This window comes from Sphaeramia orbicularis, chromosome 12 (genome assembly GCF_902148855.1).
Source record: "Sphaeramia orbicularis chromosome 12, fSphaOr1.1, whole genome shotgun sequence".
NCBI lineage: Eukaryota > Metazoa > Chordata > Actinopteri > Kurtiformes > Apogonidae > Sphaeramia > Sphaeramia orbicularis.
The window spans coordinates 44,324,486-44,345,408 of record NC_043968.1 but is presented as its reverse complement, the minus strand read 5'-3'; the positions used below and the strand labels follow the sequence as shown (position 1 = coordinate 44,345,408).

The following is a 20,923-nucleotide window of genomic DNA, read 5'->3' as shown; positions in this document are numbered from 1 at the left end:
GTAAAAACTGCTCTGGGATACACCAGCATTAATGGAAACAGTGCAATGAATGATCCATACACATGTAATGTATATGTGTGTAATGTAACATTGGAGTTTTGTCATAGAAGGTATTGACTCATTCATGCATTCATTTATTTTTAATTTTAAAGGTGTGTGTGTGTGTGTGTGTGTGTGTGTGTGTGTGTGTGTGTGTGTGTGTGTGTGCGCGCAGGGGGGGTAGTTGGATTGAATGACTGTCATGTGCACATAATTTTGCCACACTGTAGCCGAATGTCGGTGCGTATTTTTAATCATGATCATCAGGTGCCGTAAAGTGTGTGTGTGGTGGTGGTGGGGGGCGCACATAAGTCTCATTTATTTTTCTTCCTTCACTCCAAAAATGTTCACACGAGGGTGAAAAATGCATCTCTGCATCTCGTTTCATCATTTCTTTGTCTCCTAACCGCAGCCATGTGGGTGCAATTACCCATTCAAACCGTTTGCACCTCCTTTTGAGAGGTGTTAAATGTAGACGCAGTTTCTATGAGCAAAATTGCTTTCGGGTTTATAAATCACTCTGCGTGTGCTAAATTAATATATTTATATTTTCTCCTCTCAGCACACGCACAACTGCATGTAAACACCCCATATTGCATATTCATTCTGGCAAATGCACGAACTGAATCAGACGCGCTATTTTGTACCTTTGAAAGACGCAACCCTTATTGCACACTGTTGGTAAATCAGTTTGTACATTTTTTTGCATGTGCAATGAGTTTGCACACGTTTTAATACACGCAAACCTTTGATAGATCTGGCCCTTATTTGCTACAAAGGTTGAAAAACGGTTGAACTATTTATCATAATATCTAGTAGAAATGTGATGGACTTAACAAAACTCTTCACATTATGATGACATTCTTACCTGAGCTGTGATAGCCCAGAATCTGGACTCCATCAACTCCAAAGTCATCTGGACACCAGTAGCTGCAGGGAGACGGAGAAAAAGGTCAATTGATACTGTAAAATCAACCGTGAGCAGAGTCAAATTAAGAAGGAATAAGAGAGGAAACAGAAGTAGATGAGAAATACAAGTGTAATGAAAAAGAGGAAGAAGATGGCACCTTACTCTTCAAGAGGAAGCACTCTGTCACACTTCTATTAGACCTATGAGAAGGGCTTTCATTTTCAGAGTACCTCTCTAAAACTGGTCATCAACAGAAAACATATTAAGGCATCCGGTAACTGTCATGGCAACAGAGAAAATAATGTACGCCACCTGCGACTACTCAGCACCTTTCCTACATTCAATCATTTTCTAAAATGCTTTGCCTACTTGCCTACTCGATTCTAGTGGCTGTGAAGCTTGTATGAGTTTTAAATTCATATGCAGAGAGCAAGGGATCATTTATGCACAGGAAAGATGAATAATTTCACAAAACCACAATGTAACTTGGTTTTCATTGATAGATGGTTCACAGTCCATGTTTATAAAAACATTTCAAGGGTCAATGAAATGATTAGTTTTTCTGACGTGAACAGTAACACACTGTACTGTGGAGGGATGATAGCTGTGATATTGCCACAGGACCACTATAGTAATACAGTAAGTCAGTGATCCTGAAAAAGCATAGACAGACTGCAGTGATAATAGTTTCAGTTTAAGGAGCCGTGGCGATTCCTTTAGAAGTAAAGGTAGTAGCAGTGATAGAGGACCTGCTTATAATAAGTGAAAAGCATACTTTAATTCCAGCAGTTTAAAAGAAAGAACATTAATGAGGCGTTTAATGTCCCAGAGTGTGAGAGAAAATTTCCCTCTTGCATCCTGGGGATGAAGGAGTAAAAAAGGACCTGCTGTACAGATCAGCTCTGCCTTCAGAGCTCAACTTATGAAAATCCTTTTACAGTAACTGGCCTTCTGAGCCCCAGTACTGCTGTGTGAACTGACTATTCTTAGATAGTAGACGTGTGTTTGGGTGTGTGCACACGCAAGCGTGCGTCCGACCTCTGCCTACAGCATAACACTCTCAGTCACAGAATATTAAGCCTAGAATTAGTGTGTGTTTCTACATGTTTCATGTACACAAACACACACACAGTGGCAGATTGATGCTTGTGTCAGCTTAGGGATGTATGTCTGTCAGCATTTCAGTCAGCTTCGTGGCTAAAAGGGACTGTAATTGCATAATTTCTCACACACATGCACACATACTGTATACACACACTGTGAGGGAAGATATGACACTTCATATTAGCATCAAAGACTCAGCGTTTTTTTCCCTATGTGCTTTGTACAACCACTTAGGGAAAGCATCCGCACTGCTCACAACACAAAACACATAGCACACATAAAAACACACACTGTGCACAAATGGACCTTATGTTGGTGCATTTTAGTTTTTTTTTTGTTAAATCATTAAGTTAGATTTAGAGAATCATACCAATGCAAGCCTAATATCATTATATCCCTCATATTTCCACAAGCTCCTATGAAGAAGACTGAAGTGTGTCTAGTGAGAGCTACAACAAAATGCCATTGTGTGTTTTAATGAACTCTCTTCTTCTTCCCAAATGAAATATTTTCAAAGTATTAGCTTCATATTTACTTTCACTTTAAGTTGTACACTCATTGTCAAGCCTCCGTTATTAGTTTTTAACAGCTACACTATATATTACATAACTTGTAACTTCATTTTCTGTAAGGAATAAAACTTAAGACCTCCCCAATTCAATAAACAGAGGTCCTGTGATTATGTGATTCAAATCTCTGTGATTTGGAGTTATTTGTAACATTTTTGGTTTGATCCATGCAATTATTTAGCCTTTTTAGAAGTTAAGGACTATGGAAGCTGAGCTGGTGACTTTAAATGAAAGTTAATTCAAGAGTTTTCTGGGAGCAAATTCACGCAGATCGTATCATGACACATTACTTTATGACACACTACTTTGACCCATTCAGCATTCTGAAACAGTAATGTAAATTCTTAAGAAGAGCAAACCTATTAATAGTAAGCCTTGATACTAGATCTGGGGTATAATGTCAGTAAATGTGAGAAAAAAAATTGCTTATCCTGTGTGAATGTACAGCATGAGACATCGAAGTGGAGATTTCATTTCTACATACAATAGTCCTATGCAGGTAGGGCTCAACAGAAAAAAAAAAAAAAAAGATTATTGTTAAGGTCAAAATGATCAGTGTGAAATACAAAGAAGCAACTTTCAGCATAACTCAGTTATCTATGCTTATAAAATGCTAGTGGTTAATGAATTACAGATTATTGAGCGCAAGAGCTTTACCCCATTTAAATTTGGGGTAGGACAATACAAGCTTGGCTTCTTCCTACTCCATTTTGGATATAAAGTGTTGTTACAGAGCCACAATGAAATAGTTGTACACTGTGTGACTCTTTTTTTTGGCTAACTTATTCCCTTCAATATTCTGGAGTGTTCCATTTAATTGGGTAATTTCTTTTTGCATTTTGTTTATAGTTTATTCCTACTTACGTTCAAAGTAACGTTTACATCATCAAAAGGAAAAGAAGAAAACCACATAAGAAGAAAGAAGAAAAGACTCTGATGTGTTCTATGACCTTTATTCAGCCCTATTTTCATGGGACTAGTATTACCTATGGGCCTCTGGAAATTTGTACTGATTGTGGGAGATGTCTGTGAGCTTAATCCCATGTACCAAAAACTCCACAGCAAACTGCTTTGTATCAGAAAACACAGGTCCTGAGATAATATAAGTCCTGTACAAATGTACAGCTCTGTGATTTGAAGGGATGTGCAACATTTTTTGGTTCTGCTGCATATTTATCGAGCCTGTTTCCTGAAGGAGGGCTATGGAAGCTGTGCTGTTGATGAAATGTTCTGGGTGAAAATTCAGGAGGCTCATGTCACATATAACATGGACATTCACTGAAAGAGCAAACTAAAATCCTTCAGAAAATTGACATCTCAAAAAATGGATGACATGTATGACAGCTACAGGAAGGAACATTTTTCTGTCCTTCAGCTGTTATCGATACGTGGTGAGGCTTTCCTTGACATCGGAACTGGGGAATAATGTTACTAAATTCAAGTAAAAAATAGACTGTTCATCCTGTGTGAATGTACTGTATAAAACACAGATGCATGGGCCCCCCGGGAATTCGGAAACTCCCAGAGGTCCCCTGCATCCACAGGTGATACTAGTCCACTGAGTGCAGAGTGTGTGTTTCAGTGTGTAATGTTTCATCTCAGGCTCTCAGGAGAGGTCACTTTGTCCCTGCAGTTTGTCTCCTCCTCCCTCAAACCTGCAGCTTGTCTCCACAAATAACAGTTCACCTGCCACTAGGGATGGAAATCAGTGGCTCAGTTCCTTGGAGTCATTAATCATCACAACAAATGCATCACATGTCATTTCCTTATTTTGGTTCAGAAGCGTACGGTTGTATTTCACCAGTAAAGACGACACTAGGACCATTTGCAACATTTGCAGAGCTTCCATTTCGACAAAGGGGGAAATATCTCCAATCTGCACAAACATTTAAGCACAGCATCCAATTAAACTGCACCAATGTAATGTCTGTAATTGGCTGCTTAATGAAGGGAGCAGTGACTCTGTAAGCAGAGTATACAGCAAGGTGTCCTCTGTCACAGTAACATTAAACTCCACCAGGTTCTATCGATTCTGTTAATGTTAGTGTCATTTCACTGTGTTAACCTGCTTTCAATATTGTTTATGAATAATCTCACTGTCCTATAATTACATTTAGGTGATGATGAGGCTCAGAGGCTGCAGCAGGTAGCTCTCACACTCCTTTAGCAATACCTTACCTACTCTTTTTGTTCAAATCACATGCAAAATGTTAGCGCATACCTGACATTAAAGAATTAATGCAAACAAAGCCATTAGTACAATAGTTTATTCCCTAACCTAATGACAATCGATTAGAGAATTGATAGGGAATCGAACCAACAAGTGATATTGATAATGGAACTGGAATAGCTAAATTCTTATCAATTCCCATCCCCACCTGCCACACTCCTGTTTCCCATCCCCTTATTAGCCTTTGTGTATTTACCTGCCACTATCTCTCTTTCCAATTTGTTTCATGTCACCTTGTCAGACTCTGCAGCCAGCTGACACCACCAGACCTATTGTTAAGGGACCCAGCCAGCCTGCAGACCTTCACCTTTTGCCAGCAGGCATCTTCTGCTCTGCTCCTGACCTGTTCTTGGTTCATCTGCTGTCCTGTTCTGCCAGACTAGTGTCCATGTGTCCAGGCTTCTGCATGGACCCCAAAGATAGCTCCAAAGACTCATGAACACGATTTTTGGTAAGCCTCATTCTGTCAGTCCATAAAAGACCCCATTGCAGCATACATTATGGATTACACCCAGTCTCTGGAAAAATTCAGTCCATAATCAGCCGGTAATTAGTCAAATACACAGAGAAGTTTGTTCAGCTGATTGGAGAGTTGTTTATCTGATCATACAGCTCCAAAAACCTGGAGTTCTTGTGTGATAATTCCAGCAGCATATTTTCACATATTGGATGGTATTTCATGATGGAAGAAGTGATAATACCATTTTAGAAGTCAAAATAAAAACAGTCCATGAGAGTTCAGTTTACACACTATCAATATCGTGATATTCTACTTGTAACTTCTTTTTACTTGGAATTACCCAGAATCATCCATCTCAAGAAAAATGTGTGTGCTCTCCTCAATGGTGCTGCTGACCTTGAAGTCTTCTCCCTCCACCATAATCTCAGATAAAGTGTTAAAAGGCCATTACAGAGGGCAGCACTAATCTGCCTTTTCCCTCTCTGGGTTGGAGACGGTTTGGCCAAATCTAATTAAAGCCATCACACTGATCCGTGTGAGAATGTGAAAGTGCCCTTCAATACACACTTTTTCCTTAATAAGTGTGTGCAGCAGAAAGCACTTCCCAGTGTGCAGTCTGTTTGCATAAAGACTTGTACACAGAAATGTGCATAACCTTATGAGCATGTGAGTGGAAAAACTGTATGTGCATATGATCTTGAAGCTTCAGCCTGGAGCTGGTGCATGTGTATATATCTTACACACTTATACTCAGTCTAAGTTGCAATTAGTACAAGCTGCCAATCCAGTGGAGTACGCTTTCAACAGGAAATGAATTCACGAAGAAATAAATAAAAAATGTAAGCAACCAAAGAGCCAGACTTAATTGGTTATTACACTAACGAGATGGAAAGATGCAAACAGTGAATGGCAGAATAAAGAATGTGAAAAAGAAAAATAGAACAAGGATAAACAGACTCAGCATTTCATTACACTGTTACTGCATCAATCCAGTATCTTTTATACTGTAATTTAAAAAACAAAAACAGTCACTCTATTGATCTGTCTATCAATAGATAGACTCTGCAATACGAGGTCGCAGCTGCATGACATGCTCTCACATTGTTTTGCATAGTTTAACCCTTAAAGACCCAAACAGTGACTGGCAACAAACATAACATGCAGCACACTTTTAACACCCCTTGGCTAAATATAGTGTAAGATTCTGTTGAAATTATACTGCCCTATAATTTAGATTAGACTGTCTTTGTGTAAAACTTATTACATACATATTTATATTTGAAAGTACTCAGATATTATAACTGCACAGGGCAACTTGACCTTGAAAAAGTAGGTCAAGTACACAACTGTTTTCAACAGGCTTCTGCTCCATGCCAGGATGCATCCACAGTAGGGCTTTAGTAACTTCAGATTTTTTCAGATTGACTTATTTGTCAACAGTCGAAGTCGAGTCAACTAGTCGTATGATGATGTCATCACAATGACAGCGGAGGAACAACACAGATACACAGCCGTTCAACAATGAGCAACTTATACTAATGTTCACTGTAACATTAACACTGTACAGTAAAGAGCAGAATAAAAAACTAGCAAGACACAAGCATCAACAGTCCTTCTCAGACATTTAACCAAACTAAACAGAGGTTAACACCAGGGATTTTCTTTTAAATTTAAATGAACAACATAAAGTGGGAAAAGGTTAAGACAGCGGCAGCTAAGACGCACAGCATGTTTGAGAAAAGAGCGTATTGTCTTCAAGAAATAAATTAAAAGAATAATCCAAACACACTGGCTGTCCAAATTATTATTCAACAGTGGTCATACTTGCATGGTTCACAGAATATTACTTAGATGATAGTTTTGCTAGATCACAGTCACCTTAGTAATCCTACTCTGAGTCATCGTCTTCCTTCAGTCTTGGCCTTGTGCTAGTGATGCGCGGGTTGTTGTTTTTTTTTTTCAGCCTACTTTTGTGGAATTATTTGACCTGGGTCCACTGATCCGCACATCATTACCTTGCGCTCCATGTTTTCTTGTAGAAAGATGAGAGTATCGACATGCGCTGAACGACGGCTTGCGCACTGTTGGGTGATGGAAGGGAGAGAGAGAAAATAACACACGACTAGTCGACTCCTCCAAAGTAACGTTGACTTGTGCCACAGACGTCGATGCGTCGACAAACTGGCTTTTCTGTTAATGCCCTAATCCACAGTATAATTTTGGTGCCGATATCTCAATGCATTCTTCAGATAATGCAATTATATGTCGTTGAATGGACGGACAGATAGACAGACAAATGGACGGACAGACGACAAAATGATTACAATACCCCTCGGCTGAGGGGCAAAAACCATCTACTAATTTAAATAGTTTAATACCTGTTGATCCACTAATCCTATCAATACATGTAAATAATTGGTGTAAAATGCAGTTTGTCATCTTTTCATAGTCATCACATATGACCCATTTGGATGTTCAGAGGCTCTGTAGTGAACGTGGAAACACCTTCATCTTCTACAACATTGATTCACCAGTTAAACCCATGGAGTTGGATCAATGACAGTGGATGAACACGGTTTATGTTCAGTTAATGATATATTTGACTGAAAAAGTGGCTTTTTCTTCAGTTTTCTCTGTTTCTCATGATCAGTAAATTAAATGTAGGAAAATAGCTGATTTTCACTCAAAAAACACAAAATACCGAAGATAATATTACAATAAATTGTAATAAATTGCCTTAGAAAGGTAGAATATGGAGAATAATTCATTTGGGAACTGACACAAAAGTAACACTGGGTTCTTATGGGTTAATATGTCTGCACTCTAAAAACTGGACTGAGTGAATTAATACTGGGTCAATAAGTAAATGCAACATGTACTTAATAATGCATAGTATTCATTTTTTATGAGTGGTCTGTACTGTTTATATAAGTCCAGTGAACTATGAGAGGTGCTACTGAATGGCAACTAATGTCAGAAAACAGAGTTAAATTTCTTGTAAAATTAGTATTATTAAAATGTCCTTAAATTCTTAAATTCTAAGTAAACCTAATTTTACCAAGTGCTTAAGTAGCTCAAGTGATTATTATTATTACTAATTATTTTTGTACACATCCTGCTTTCTTTTTAGGAAACCATGATACACTGTTGCCCATAAAGTTGGAATAAAATGTTTTTCCTCTTCTCATGAAGTTACTGTGATACTGTGTTTTATTCTTGATAGTGTAACTGGAACTCAGTATGTAATCATTGAGCCTGGTCAAAGGTGATTACTGATGTGTATAAATAGGAATAAAAAGAGGAATGTATATGAAAATAACATTACTCCAACTTAAAATTTTGCCTTGAAATATCAATATAGTTAACTAGAAGCACTCGGAGAGCACAGACCTCCGCCAAGGCTGATCAGTGCCCCCCCCCCCCCGTGGGCCCCCCCACCCCCGATCACCACCAAAATTTAATCATTTCTTCCTTATCCCATTTCCAACAAACCCTGAAAATTTCATCCAAATCTGTCCATAACTTTTTGAGTTATGTTGCACACTAACGATCAGTGGCCCCCCCTCGTGGGCCCCCCCACCCCCGATCACCACCAAAATTTATCATTTCTTCCTCATCCCATTTCCAACAAACCCTGAAAATTTCATCCAAATCTGTCCATAACTTTTTGAGTTATGTTGCACACTAACGGACAGACAAACAAACAAACAAACCCTGGCAAAAACATAACCTCCTTGGTGGAGGTAAATATTTATGTTGCATTACATACATGAATATTAATACATTTAAATTACACATATTTCTTAGATTTTGTTACGATAACTTTTTAAAGTAACCAATGGCCATATTTCTTACAGTGTGTGTCTGCTGAGGCAGTGCAGGAGGTCAGGTTGTGTTAAATGACCAGTGAGCAGAGCTGTTCATAGCTCCCTGAGCAAAACCCTGGAGTCAAGGCTAAATATAAGGGAGCACACACACACAAATACAGAGTCAATAAATTACACTGGCACAATGGCTAAGTGTTTGGGCACAGAGGGGACTGAAAATAAGGCCACCAGTGAGGAGGCTGTTACCTTGATTTCCGTTTCTTTTTTCACACATGCAGACACATGAATGTGCATACACACATCAGGCATCAGCATACTTTTTTAAAGGGACGTATAAAGCAGAAGTAACACCCACAAAACATGGAGTAAAGAGAGAGAGAGAGAGCAAAGACACATAGATGCATAAAAAAAGAGAAAGACGGTGGCCTGAAGGACGGACACAAACACACAGAAAGGTCATCAACAGGCACAGACAGTGTAATAAAAGAAGCAGATTAATTGATATAATGGAGTCATGCGGCACAGGTGGAGAGAGAATGATGAAGGGATGAAGAGGGACAAGAGAGAGGACAGGAAAAGGATAAGACGAAAGCCAGAGAGGATGAAAGAGGATGAATGGATTTTTAATAATGTTATGAGTTGGAAACCCTTTTCATTTCAACCAAGCGTGGCTATTAATAATAGAGTGAGCTAGATCAAATGGTTGTACATGAGTGTGTGTGTGTGCATGCACGTCTCTCATTGTTTCCTAATTCTATGTGTTGATCTTTGACTTGTCTCATTGTTTCATGAACACAAACAGCAAAATGAATGACTTTATAAATACTTAAGTATAATAGAAAACATCTGTATTTACCTGGTATTTCCAAAGGTCATATTATCTTCATTTTGGTGCCATTAAATTGTTTCATGTGGGTGTATAGTGGATTTAGAATAACTATGGACAACAAAATTACTGTTTGAGCAAATGTCAGACATCATGTTTCTTTTTTTTATTTATCTGTTTCCTCTGTTTTCTTGTACAGGCAGAATGTTGCACAACTACAAAGATACTTTAAAAACACCAATCATACAGACAAAGACACAAACAGATATTATCACTTTCTCACTTAGAATTAGTGATTTTTTTCTCCATTTCTTACTCACAAACACAAAAGCACATAATTATAGTTTTCATCTGCAAATGTCAAACAATCATCAGGGAAAAATGATGGGGAATGAAACAAACTGTTAAACTCTTTTTGATGTATTTTCCATATTCCTATCCAGTCCTTCATTCTCTTTTCTTTAACACTTTCACAGTCTAACTCTTTTCTTTTCTTCTTTTTCTTTTCTTAGTCTTACTGTCAGTCCTAAAGGTACACATTATTTAATCTGAATCTATCTAATGCATATTATTGATTCTTTATAACTGTTATGGAGCTCATTTGCAGTATTTAAATTATGACTGTATCCACTGAATTTCTTCAGAAGCAAATGAAAAGACAGTTTTACTGTGTAATAAGTAAGTAAAGCTTTAATAAGCAAGAAGCAAGAACATAAATCTTATAAAGTCCAGCTATTTGAACGTATGCTTTTTAAAAATAACAGTGTGGGAAATTTTAAATGCTGCAAAAAGCTTCTATTGATAAAAATACAAATGTAAATAAGTGTACTGAAACAGATTTAATGAATTATTATGTGCGTTTGCATGCGTGGACCAACTGCGGGAGACTGAATGAATACAAGAAACAAGAACCACATGATACATAATATGGAAAATGCACCAAAACACTGTAGTGTACATAGAGTTGCAGAAACAAATGTTAGACAAAGCCTTGGCAAACCATGAAAGAATTATAAACAACATTATGTCATCCTGAACAGTGATTCAGTTTGGTTCAGGACAAAAGACGGAGACAACTTTACGTTTTTTGTCAAAACACCTAAATCTTCACGTAGTGCGTAACTCTATTAAATACTACATCTAAGGGGAAAACCTTCAAACCACAATGATAGTGATAATGATGGAGAATCGCTCTGAATATTCACAGAACAGTAGTGCACAGAAATAAGCTTAAATTAACATTTTTTGGAGGAAATTCTTTTAAAAATTGGGAAAAAAGTTATTATACAATTGGACAGAAATACACCTACTGAGATATTGTAGCATATTTTTCTATGTAGATAGTGTTCCTATTGCCTATCTTGCGCTTCATTTCAGCTAAATGAGACTCAGCAGCATGTACTGTAGTACAATGAGCTTGAGGCTCACTAACAAATACTGCCATGCTACTTGTTCTCTAAACTCTGCAAGAGTGCAGTGAAGTATTGTGCCAGAAGAGAAAATGATTGCAAAATAACAAACATACTGTATGTATTTGATTAATTTGGATTTTGTTTAATTACCTTGCATGGTAGATGTTTTATTGTCTGGCTGGCTTGACACGGATAAGCAAGCCAACACTGAAACTGTCCAACTATTGTCCTGCTTTCTGTTGGTTTTGTGGTTATATTTAAAGTTATATTTAAACTTCTCTTTTTGTCCTGTAAACAGAGCAGAAACCAATACTTATTCTACACTCTAAAATCTAAATATGGAGATCTTTTATTTGATTCATATGATTAAGCCACACATTTTTCATGCTTTTTTAAAGGTTAAAAACACTGTTGAGTACCAAAACTGCTGTTAATGTGTGCGGTTTCCGAAAACAGCAGTGCTGTGTTCACCATAGCCTCCCAAGCAGATCCCATGACTTTCTGAAGGAGTCTTTAATAAACTGATGTTGCCAGGCAACAAACACTGTTCCAGCCAGTAAAGGAGTTATGGTGAATTCTGGGCGACTCCTCTTCAGAGAAAAAAAGTTCAGCAACAGTGAATTATAATGATCGATTTGAATAGAAAATCCTTGATGTCTGAGTACACACGTGCCCACACACAAACACCTAAACACAAACTGCACTCAACGAAGCCATTCAAACTTACCAAAACACAAAAACAGCAACACACTCTCAGGAAAACACCTCCCATCTGTCCTAAACTCCCCAGTTATTACAACGAGTGCACCATTAAATCTGACCTTCAGCCGTACACTTTTCAAAGTCATGCTGGAGTAGTTTTTTTGTGACAATTTCAGCGTAGAGACAAGGATGCACACACACCCACACCTCTGTACTGAAGCGCAGTAACCTCAGAGGAGTCGCCACAGGCTGCACTGACATCACGTTACCAAAGCAACAGGCAGAGAGCTGGGATTGGGTGAAGGGATGATGACTCAACCTCCCTTCCTCATCCTCTTCCTCTCTCTCACCATAATGTTGCTCTCCTCCTCTCTCTCTAGAAGTGTCTCTCACTTTCTCATGCGCAAGTTTTGAGCATCAAGGGATTCAGAGAGAGGTGAACGCATGGGCGGAGCCTGGAGGTATTTTTCAACTGGAAATGTAGAAATGATGCAAAGTGTTGGCCTGGACTAAGTCCATTATGCTTTCAGTTTGTAAATTATCACACAATACAATGCAATTCATAAACACGGGGCATGCACACACAGAATGAAGTTATGTGTTTATGCTAAACAACCAAGAAACTACCAAACACTTGAAACACTACATCATAAATACTTGACATAAACGGTAGCCTCATTCGTCATCCATGTTCGACTGTTCTGAGGTGAGGTTGCGACAGAGTGTAAAACGGGTGGCCTGCTTTATAAAAATGGAAATAAATGCTGTTGACATAAGCAAGGACCTTCTAAGTCAGCAGAGCCTACCTACCTGAAGTTAACCTAGTTTTACAAGCTTCTTGAGCAGGCCTGTTGGAGGCACGCTCACTAAATCATTCATAGTGGAGAGACAGGGAGAAACATGTTCCCATGTGTGCGCGAAAGAAACAGAATGAGAGAGTGATGTAAACTGCTGTGCTTTTTCTCCTGCTCTCAGTGTTTACATGGTGGTGTGTGCACTTAACGGGTCAGTGTCGTCACATATTAAATGACACATTTAAGCTCATATTCCTTCGTCTTTTATAATGTTTAAGTAAAATTGTGTTGTGTGTATGTTTGTGACATTGCACCCCCGTCATTGCTTGATTAGTGCATTTTACTCGCTTTAGCATGTTTAATACAGTGTTTGTTTTGGTGCAAGGATATTTGCTAAAAATATCTCTTTATACTGACAATGCTGTCAAATTACAAAAATGACAAAAAAGCCAAAAAAGAACAACAAATTGTCCTGAGTTCTCTTGGTTATTCATTGCAATCCTTCCTTTTTTATTTCCTTTGTTGAATCTTAAATGTCCCTCTCTTCTCCCTCTGCCTTCTCTCTCTAAAAAGACAGATGGTGTTCGCCCACCTCTCCATTTTCTCAACTACCCCTCTTCTTCTTTTTGCTTTTCTCTCTCCTTTTTGTATTTTACCATCAGTACTTGTGTTGTTCTCTCGCTCCCACTCTTTCACCCTTCCTGTACCTTTCACTTCCTGCTTGATTCCGCTCCCTCACTTGTCTCCTGTCTGCTTCGTACCACTATCTTTCGCTCCTCTAGGAAATCCCTCTCGACCATCTGTCTGGCTGTGATGAATTCAGAGCCTTTCAGAACAAATCAACTTGGCCAAATTAATGAGACTCTCCAAGGGGATAAACTTTGTGTAAGTGTGTGTGTGTGTGTGTGTGTGTGTGTGTGTGTGTGCGTGTGTGTGTGTGTGTGTGTGTGTGAGAGAGAGAGGGAGAGAGAGGGAGAGAGAGGGAGAGAGAGGGAGAGAGAGGGAGAGAGAGGGAGTGGGAGAGAGTATGCACCTAAAATACTTCATAATCCGTTGAATGTAGCACTTAATTTGTTCTGCAGTGACAGATAGCGTGTTACAGAGACACACAGCAGACAAAGCTGGCACACATTACATTTCCTAATGCTCATAGGTCGGAACCCCAGATGTACCTGTTTGTCGTCCTCCTCACAAGTCAACTGCTGGGGTGAAAAACTGTACTCACTTTTTACAGAATTTCCCCCTAAGATATGAGCCATTGAAATAATTTAAAGTTTATTCTAAGTAGGGCTGGGGAATCTTGGAATCTTAGATCATGCTCAGTCTTAATTTGGCATATCATCTACTTTTCAGAGGGATTGCACAGAATATGTCAATAATTTTTTTTTTTTTTTTATAAAAGTCATGTCAAAGCGTTTATACTCAGCTAACATTTGTTTTAAAAGGCCAGTTTAGCAGTGAAATCATGGTATTTTATGGAGAGTATTGTTTATAGACACTAACCTACAGGCATACATTGTTAATGTCACCAGCAGAGGTTGCTAAGTTAATGGAAAATAACAATACTTTAGTGTCTGTCTGCACTAAAATGTTTAGCTTTAATTCGCATTAGTGGTTTTGCTGCTATTGAAGAAATGGTGATGCAGAATTACTGCCAGTCTGGGAATGAGTCTGATACACACAGATGTTAGTTGTCGTTATATTTTATTATTATTATATAACTCCTATGAGACAACTTAGTCCACCATAATCTAGGTAATTAATCAAAATGGAAAATGTCAGATAGTGTTTACTTCATCTAGATATTGTGAGTACTGCAATAATGCTGGTCCAAAGTGATGCAAAAATGCATAGTTTCTAATCTGGTAACACCAATAAAAAGCCATCACACACAGTTTAAGCCTCAGGACACAAAGGGAAACTACATGAAAACTAGTTTGGTTGTAACCTGCCTGCATTTGATAAGAGGTAAGAAAATTGTGACCCAGATCATGGATCGTGATTTTAGTTCAAAATATCATCCCATGATTTTTTGGCCGGACCACCCAGTCCTTGTTCAAAGGTTAATGTAATGTTTTGCCAGATGCTATTGACATGACATAATTGACATGCGCCAGCAGTGACGCAACAACAAATACAGTAACGGTAAAAAATACAGGATAGAAAAAGGCTTCAAACATCAACAAAGTATGTACAAAATACACAAAACAAATATTGAAAATATCCCCAGCAAATGTTTGATAAGAAAGGAAATACATTCCAAACATGGAGTTTCAAAAACAGGCATCATCATTGGGGCATTATCCATAAATTAGAACTTCCTTCTTCTGAATCTGAGCAAGGATCTGACTACCAGTGAAACAGTACTCAAGAGCAGTCTTGGTGTGGAGATCAATGTGAAAACTAGTTTCTTGACTGTATTTTACTGTATTAGCGCGAATGTACCCTGGTAGGTAACTTTTGGACATCAGTTTTCTATACATTACCAGAAGCCTTTCATCACCGAATGGAGCCCAATCCCTTGACTGGTATTTTTGGCATTGCTCCAGATTTGGATCTCCCTAAAGCCATACTCAACTTCCTGGCTTTTGCTTCTTTATTAGCTCAACGAGCTATTTCACTTAAGTGGAGGGATCCAGCTCCTCCCTCCTATTTTTGTTGGCTCAGGGACATGATGTCCTGCATGAGTCTAGAGAAGATCAGATACATTATTCAGAGATCAGAGAATAAATTTTTACAAAATACGGCATCCCTTCTTGGTATTTTATGAGAAACCTACAATAATAATCTCTGAATAGACCCCCCCTTTTTTTTCTCCTTTTTTTTTCCTTTCTCTTTTTTCTATTGTCTTGTTTCTTTGTTATTGTTCATTTATACTGGACCGATTTATACTTCCTAAACATGGTTGTTAATTTTTTTTTTTTTATAATTTTCATTCTGTCCTTCCACAATTTTTTTAAGTGGTTGTGTGTGTTTGTCCATGTTTGGGCAGAGTTATGTGTTGCATCTTGGGTGGATGTTCAGAAAATCTAAAATTATCTTCCTATACAGTGACTGCCTTATTCATGTTCTGTTACCAATTAAAAGACCTTTGAAAGAATACATTTAATGCAGTACAGACTGCAAACTGCTTCACAGACAAGAAAGAAAGCCAGAATACTAGACATATAATATAGAAGAGGAATAAAAGGACAAAAGCAAATGGAATACAGTATGTAATTCACCGAGAGCCTAACCGGAAAAAATATGTTTCAAGACATGAATTAAACGATGACTGATTTCTAATGGAGCAATTCTCATTGGCCATATTGACCGAAGAGCCATAAAACTGTCTGGTCAATATGAGGCTGATTCACAGACGATAAAGAAAACGCTGATGTATGAGAACAGAGATACCAGTGACTCCTGGGATAGACCCATGGCCATACGCAATCTTCCCTCCACATTATGTGTGTGTGTGCACTTGTGCATGTGTGTAAAGATGGATAGTGCCTTGAAGACACTTGCTCTATGTAGGAACTAGCCGTTGTAGCGCTAAACGTGCCTGGCCAGACCTGGTGTTAATATAAAGACTAGAGCCAATTCATCTTCACTGACACTCACCCAATAGCACAGTAAATTACAGAGAAAGGGAGGGGTGAGGGGACAAAAGAGATAGGAGAAAATAAGGGATAGAAGACGGGAGAGAGAATGGATATAAGAAAACTTAAAGGGAGCATATTTTGGTAAACCCACTTATATTAGTCTTTGGTACATTATTTGTGTATTTGGACCCTAATAGTTGAAAAAGTTTGAATTTGAACCCTCCAGGTGCTGCAAAGCTATCTTTATACTCATTGTGGCAAAAATTGAGTGGATTTCTACAACCTGTTTTAATTTCTGCTAATTTGTTATGTCTATAACTAGTTACGTCACAACATTTGCACATATAAGGTCAAGACTTCGGACAAACATTTCTCTGAGTATGCCATAATTGTTTGTCAGCAGTAGCAGTTGTAGTCCATACTGAAAATATGTCCAAACTTCGAGCCAATCACCTAAAATGTTCAGTTGTTGGTTGAACGGAACGGACCAGCACAGCCAACAACCTGGAGGGGGTGGGGGGTGGAGTGGCTCATGTGCATTTAAAGGGCCAGTGCTCAAAACCACCTTTCTGGTGTCATTACTCAGAAATAGGGTTGAAGATGGACCTGTGGAGTTGAATTAATGAAGAATTCAGACCAAGCATAGCAGTTACAGTTTATGTAGGCCACAGGGAAATGTTTTAAAATGCATAATTCCATTTAAAAAAAAGCAAACTATCACTCATTTAAGGAAAGAAAATAAGGATGCTGGAGAAAGAATTGAGAAAATGGGCACCTACATAGTTCTCACAGGAACTTTCATTGAACCAAGTAAAATGATTTCAAAGTCTTCAGTAACCACCAAGAAAATACATTAATCAATACTCCTATGACAAAAGTATGAATGTAACTGATAGAAAAATGCTGGGTGGCCCATTTGATCCTCTAGTCAGAAAGGTTAAAAAATACTTTCTTTGCTCTAAACCACTGTCAGAAATCATTTTTCATGACATGTTTTTCCTGCATCATTGATGGAACAGCCCCGGCCATAAAAGTTGCATTGGCAGGAACTGTTGGCACTTACAATGGATCCTTATGCCAGAAAGTCTGTTTGCCAGACACACAAACAGCCCAAAAAAGTGGACACATCCCTTGGAGGATCAAATAAATCAAGCTCACCTCACGTTCTTATCTGGTGTTAAAAACTGCTTCCCTCTCAATCAGATCCAGATCTCAAAGGGGGCTGCCTGAAAAGCAGGGCTGGGAACAGTGCATGTTTACAGAATCAAAGATACTTCTTTAAACTCTGCTTTTCACATCATTTGTACATTTTAACATCTTGTGCTTAATTGAGACTTTTTCTTTATGACACTGCAACTATTAAGTTCTGTAATATACTAGATAGTATTTGCTATGCCAAGGTACAGAGTAAAATCCAGTAGTAACTTTAGTGTGAATAACTAAGACTTTAAAAAGTAGTGAATTTTATATCCATATTATAACATAGGGGGTAGGTTATATAATTACTGATGGTTATAGAAATTAGCCTCCAAAGGAACAAGTAAGAACCATGATTAAGAAAGGATTTGGTGCCAGTTTTTTTCATCCTTTTCATCTGTCAGACAATTAATTTAGAGTTCATATCATGAACAACTGTCACAGCTAAGACAAGTCACCAAAAACAAAGCCAAGTATTTTAGCACAGCAAGTGTCTTAGCTTTGTCCATAGGAAATCAATGGCTCATTCCAGTGCAAAGCAACTCTGGTGCCAACCATCTGAGCCAAAGGTAAAGCCTTAGGAGTTTGTCTGAAAAAATTACCAAATGCACAGGTGAAACTGAACCATCTGATATTAAATTAATTTGTCATTGGTATGGTAAGAGCCTTTAAAATAATATTTATAAATAATACCAAGTGCCAACCGTGACAAAGTGTTCTTGAACCTGGCATTAAATTCTGAACAGCTGAACAGATACACAGTGTGGCCAACAACGGCCACTGACCCCTTTGCACAGGAGGGGAGGGGCTCAAGTAATTAGAGAGCTAATTACCCCTCTGAGATCATACACACAGTGGCACTGTCACTGCAGTTATAAAACCAGAAACTACCCTATGTCAAAATGTACGTTAACAATAAAAGCAGGACAACAGCAAAGTGAAAATCAATGTAAAAAGGCACATTGCACTTCCATTTCTTTTCTAGGAATTTTAGCCAGCCATAGTTCATATATAACTACCGACGTGTGTCCTGAATAACCAGCACTGGCAGGAGCTGCTGGCAGCTAAAATAGATTTCTGATTGCCATGAAGTACATTTTAGAGCGATGAAGCCAACTCAGCACCCACAGATGGACAGGAAACAGACACGTTTTATGTTCATGTTGTATTTCTGAGTTTGGAAGATGACCGGTCTACTGTTTTAACTGGCCTGAACAAAAATCTATTCATTCATTCATTCATTTTCTGAACCCGCTTTATCCTCACTAGGGTCACGGGGGTCGCTTGGAGCCTATCCCAGCTACATAGGGGCGAAGGCGGGGTATACCCTGGACAAGTCGCCAGTTCATCGCAGGGCTGACATATAGAGACAAACAATCACTCTCACATTCACACCTATGGGCAATTTAGATTAACCAATTAACCTATCAGTGCATGTCTTTGGATGGTGGGAGGAAGCCGGAGTACCCGGAGAGAACCCACGCAGACACAGGGAGAACATGCAAACTCCACACAGAAAGGTCCCACCCCCTGTCGACTGGTGTTGGAATCGAACCCAGGACCTTCTTGTGCTAACCACTGCACCACCGTGTCGCCCAGTGGGGCGACACAAAAATCTAAAGCTGGATAAAACTAAGCCAAGTGCATAGGTACAAGCTGCTGACAGATGAGGGATTGCTTGTATACCTTTATTATCTATACTTGTAACAACAAGCTATTGGCCAGAACAAACAAATTACTCAGTGGCTGTAGTGAAGGCTGTCTGTGTGTTTAGTGGTAAGAGGAGCACCACTGTAGGTGCTACGCACAGGAGGGTAAAGCAGGGGCCATTCAGTTGGCTAGAACCTGCAACCTCACCACTAGATGTCATTAGATTCTACACACCTTTAACAACATGTCCTCATTTCCCAATGGAGGAAGAGGTTAATTGCCAGTTCCAATACAGTATTTCTATAGGATGACTGTTAGTGCCCCTACAGGACTTTGTGCTTAACGGTATTTCTTCCTCAAAATGGTGCCATGTTGACATAAATTGTTGTTTACCTTGCTCTGAAAAAATGAAACACAAAGCATGAGATGTGAAACACCTAAAAAAAGATTTATTCTATAAAAAGAACTAATGTTAGCAAGTAGCAAACTGTTTTTTTCTGTCATTAATGTAAGAACTGTAGCTTCCTCTACTTTTTATCATCACATTTAAAAGTGGTAGAATGACAACTGGATGTGTTAGAGGAATGAACACATGGGGACCCAGAAACAGTAAATTATGTCATGTCTGAACAAGCAGATTGACATTGATAGACTGGCCTTGTTTGGTTTTGTCACTTGTGTGTACAGTTTGGGAAATGGGTAGGTTTCTCAGATGACATATGGAACTGTTTTCAGCAGGAAAACACTTTAACCCATAATATCTAACTGAATTTCTGCTGACTAGCTCTGAGACACATTTTGGACTGCCGGCTGAGGTATTTGTTAAATATGTGCTCAAATGTTTTTAGTTCTACATGAGTCAGAGAGTTTATTTGTTGAAAGTTGAGCCTTAATTGGTAAAAGACTGACAATGTCAATAATACAACAATATTACTGTCAATCCTAATGAATGAGATAGGATGACAGACTTGACAGCGATTAATGTTTTGCTCAAGGACACATTAGAAGAGTTTATATCAGAGCTGTTTGATTAGTAGACATCTTACTAATAAAAGTGATGCATATTTTAAAAAAAAACAAAAAAAAAAAACACGATACAAGTCTGTAAAAAGACAGTTACAGTTCCAAACACCTGGATCATGACTGCTTTTCTTGTAAATGCAGGTGCTCTGAGACAGAGGCAAAAAGATGCTTGGTTTTGGTTTGCTTCAAAACAACTACTGTCTCATTTAGGAAATGCCAACAACGCCAAATGATTCACATGCTCATTAACAACACAATGCGCGTGTGTGTCTCAGCTATGATTCAGTACATGTAAGGAAGCAGCCAAGTAATTACACGCTGTGTGCAAACAAGCACACCGTTCCCCCAACAGTTCCTATCCACCCTTCTCACCCCATCACACCCCCACCTTCCCTCTGTCTGCCTTGCAAATTGTCAGACTTTCAAGGCAACAGTTTTAAGTCTAAGTCTTGTCATTTAGAAGGACATTGCACTGGCTTTCATTAACACCCTGGAGAGTTCCTCTCAACGTAGCCAAAATATAGCCAAAACGAGCCTATTGCCAACCCTAAACCAACTCTGCCCCTAAATGTGGACAGGTTTTTGCTCCCATGACA

At 38.6% G+C, this 20,923-nt stretch overlaps 1 protein-coding gene across 7 annotated transcripts in view; it reads right to left on the bottom strand.

Annotated features, from left to right (window-relative positions):
- Window positions 1-20,923, bottom strand: part of cacna2d4a (calcium channel, voltage-dependent, alpha 2/delta subunit 4a) — a 95,561-nt gene that overhangs the window by 15,300 nt on the left and 59,338 nt on the right. For all 7 annotated transcript variants that reach the window (XM_030149072.1, XM_030149070.1, XM_030149065.1 and 4 more), the window contains one exon: window positions 908-969. In XM_030149072.1, coding sequence (XP_030004932.1) covers window positions 908-969 — 62 coding nt within the window. The remainder of the gene's footprint in view (window positions 1-907; window positions 970-20,923) is intronic.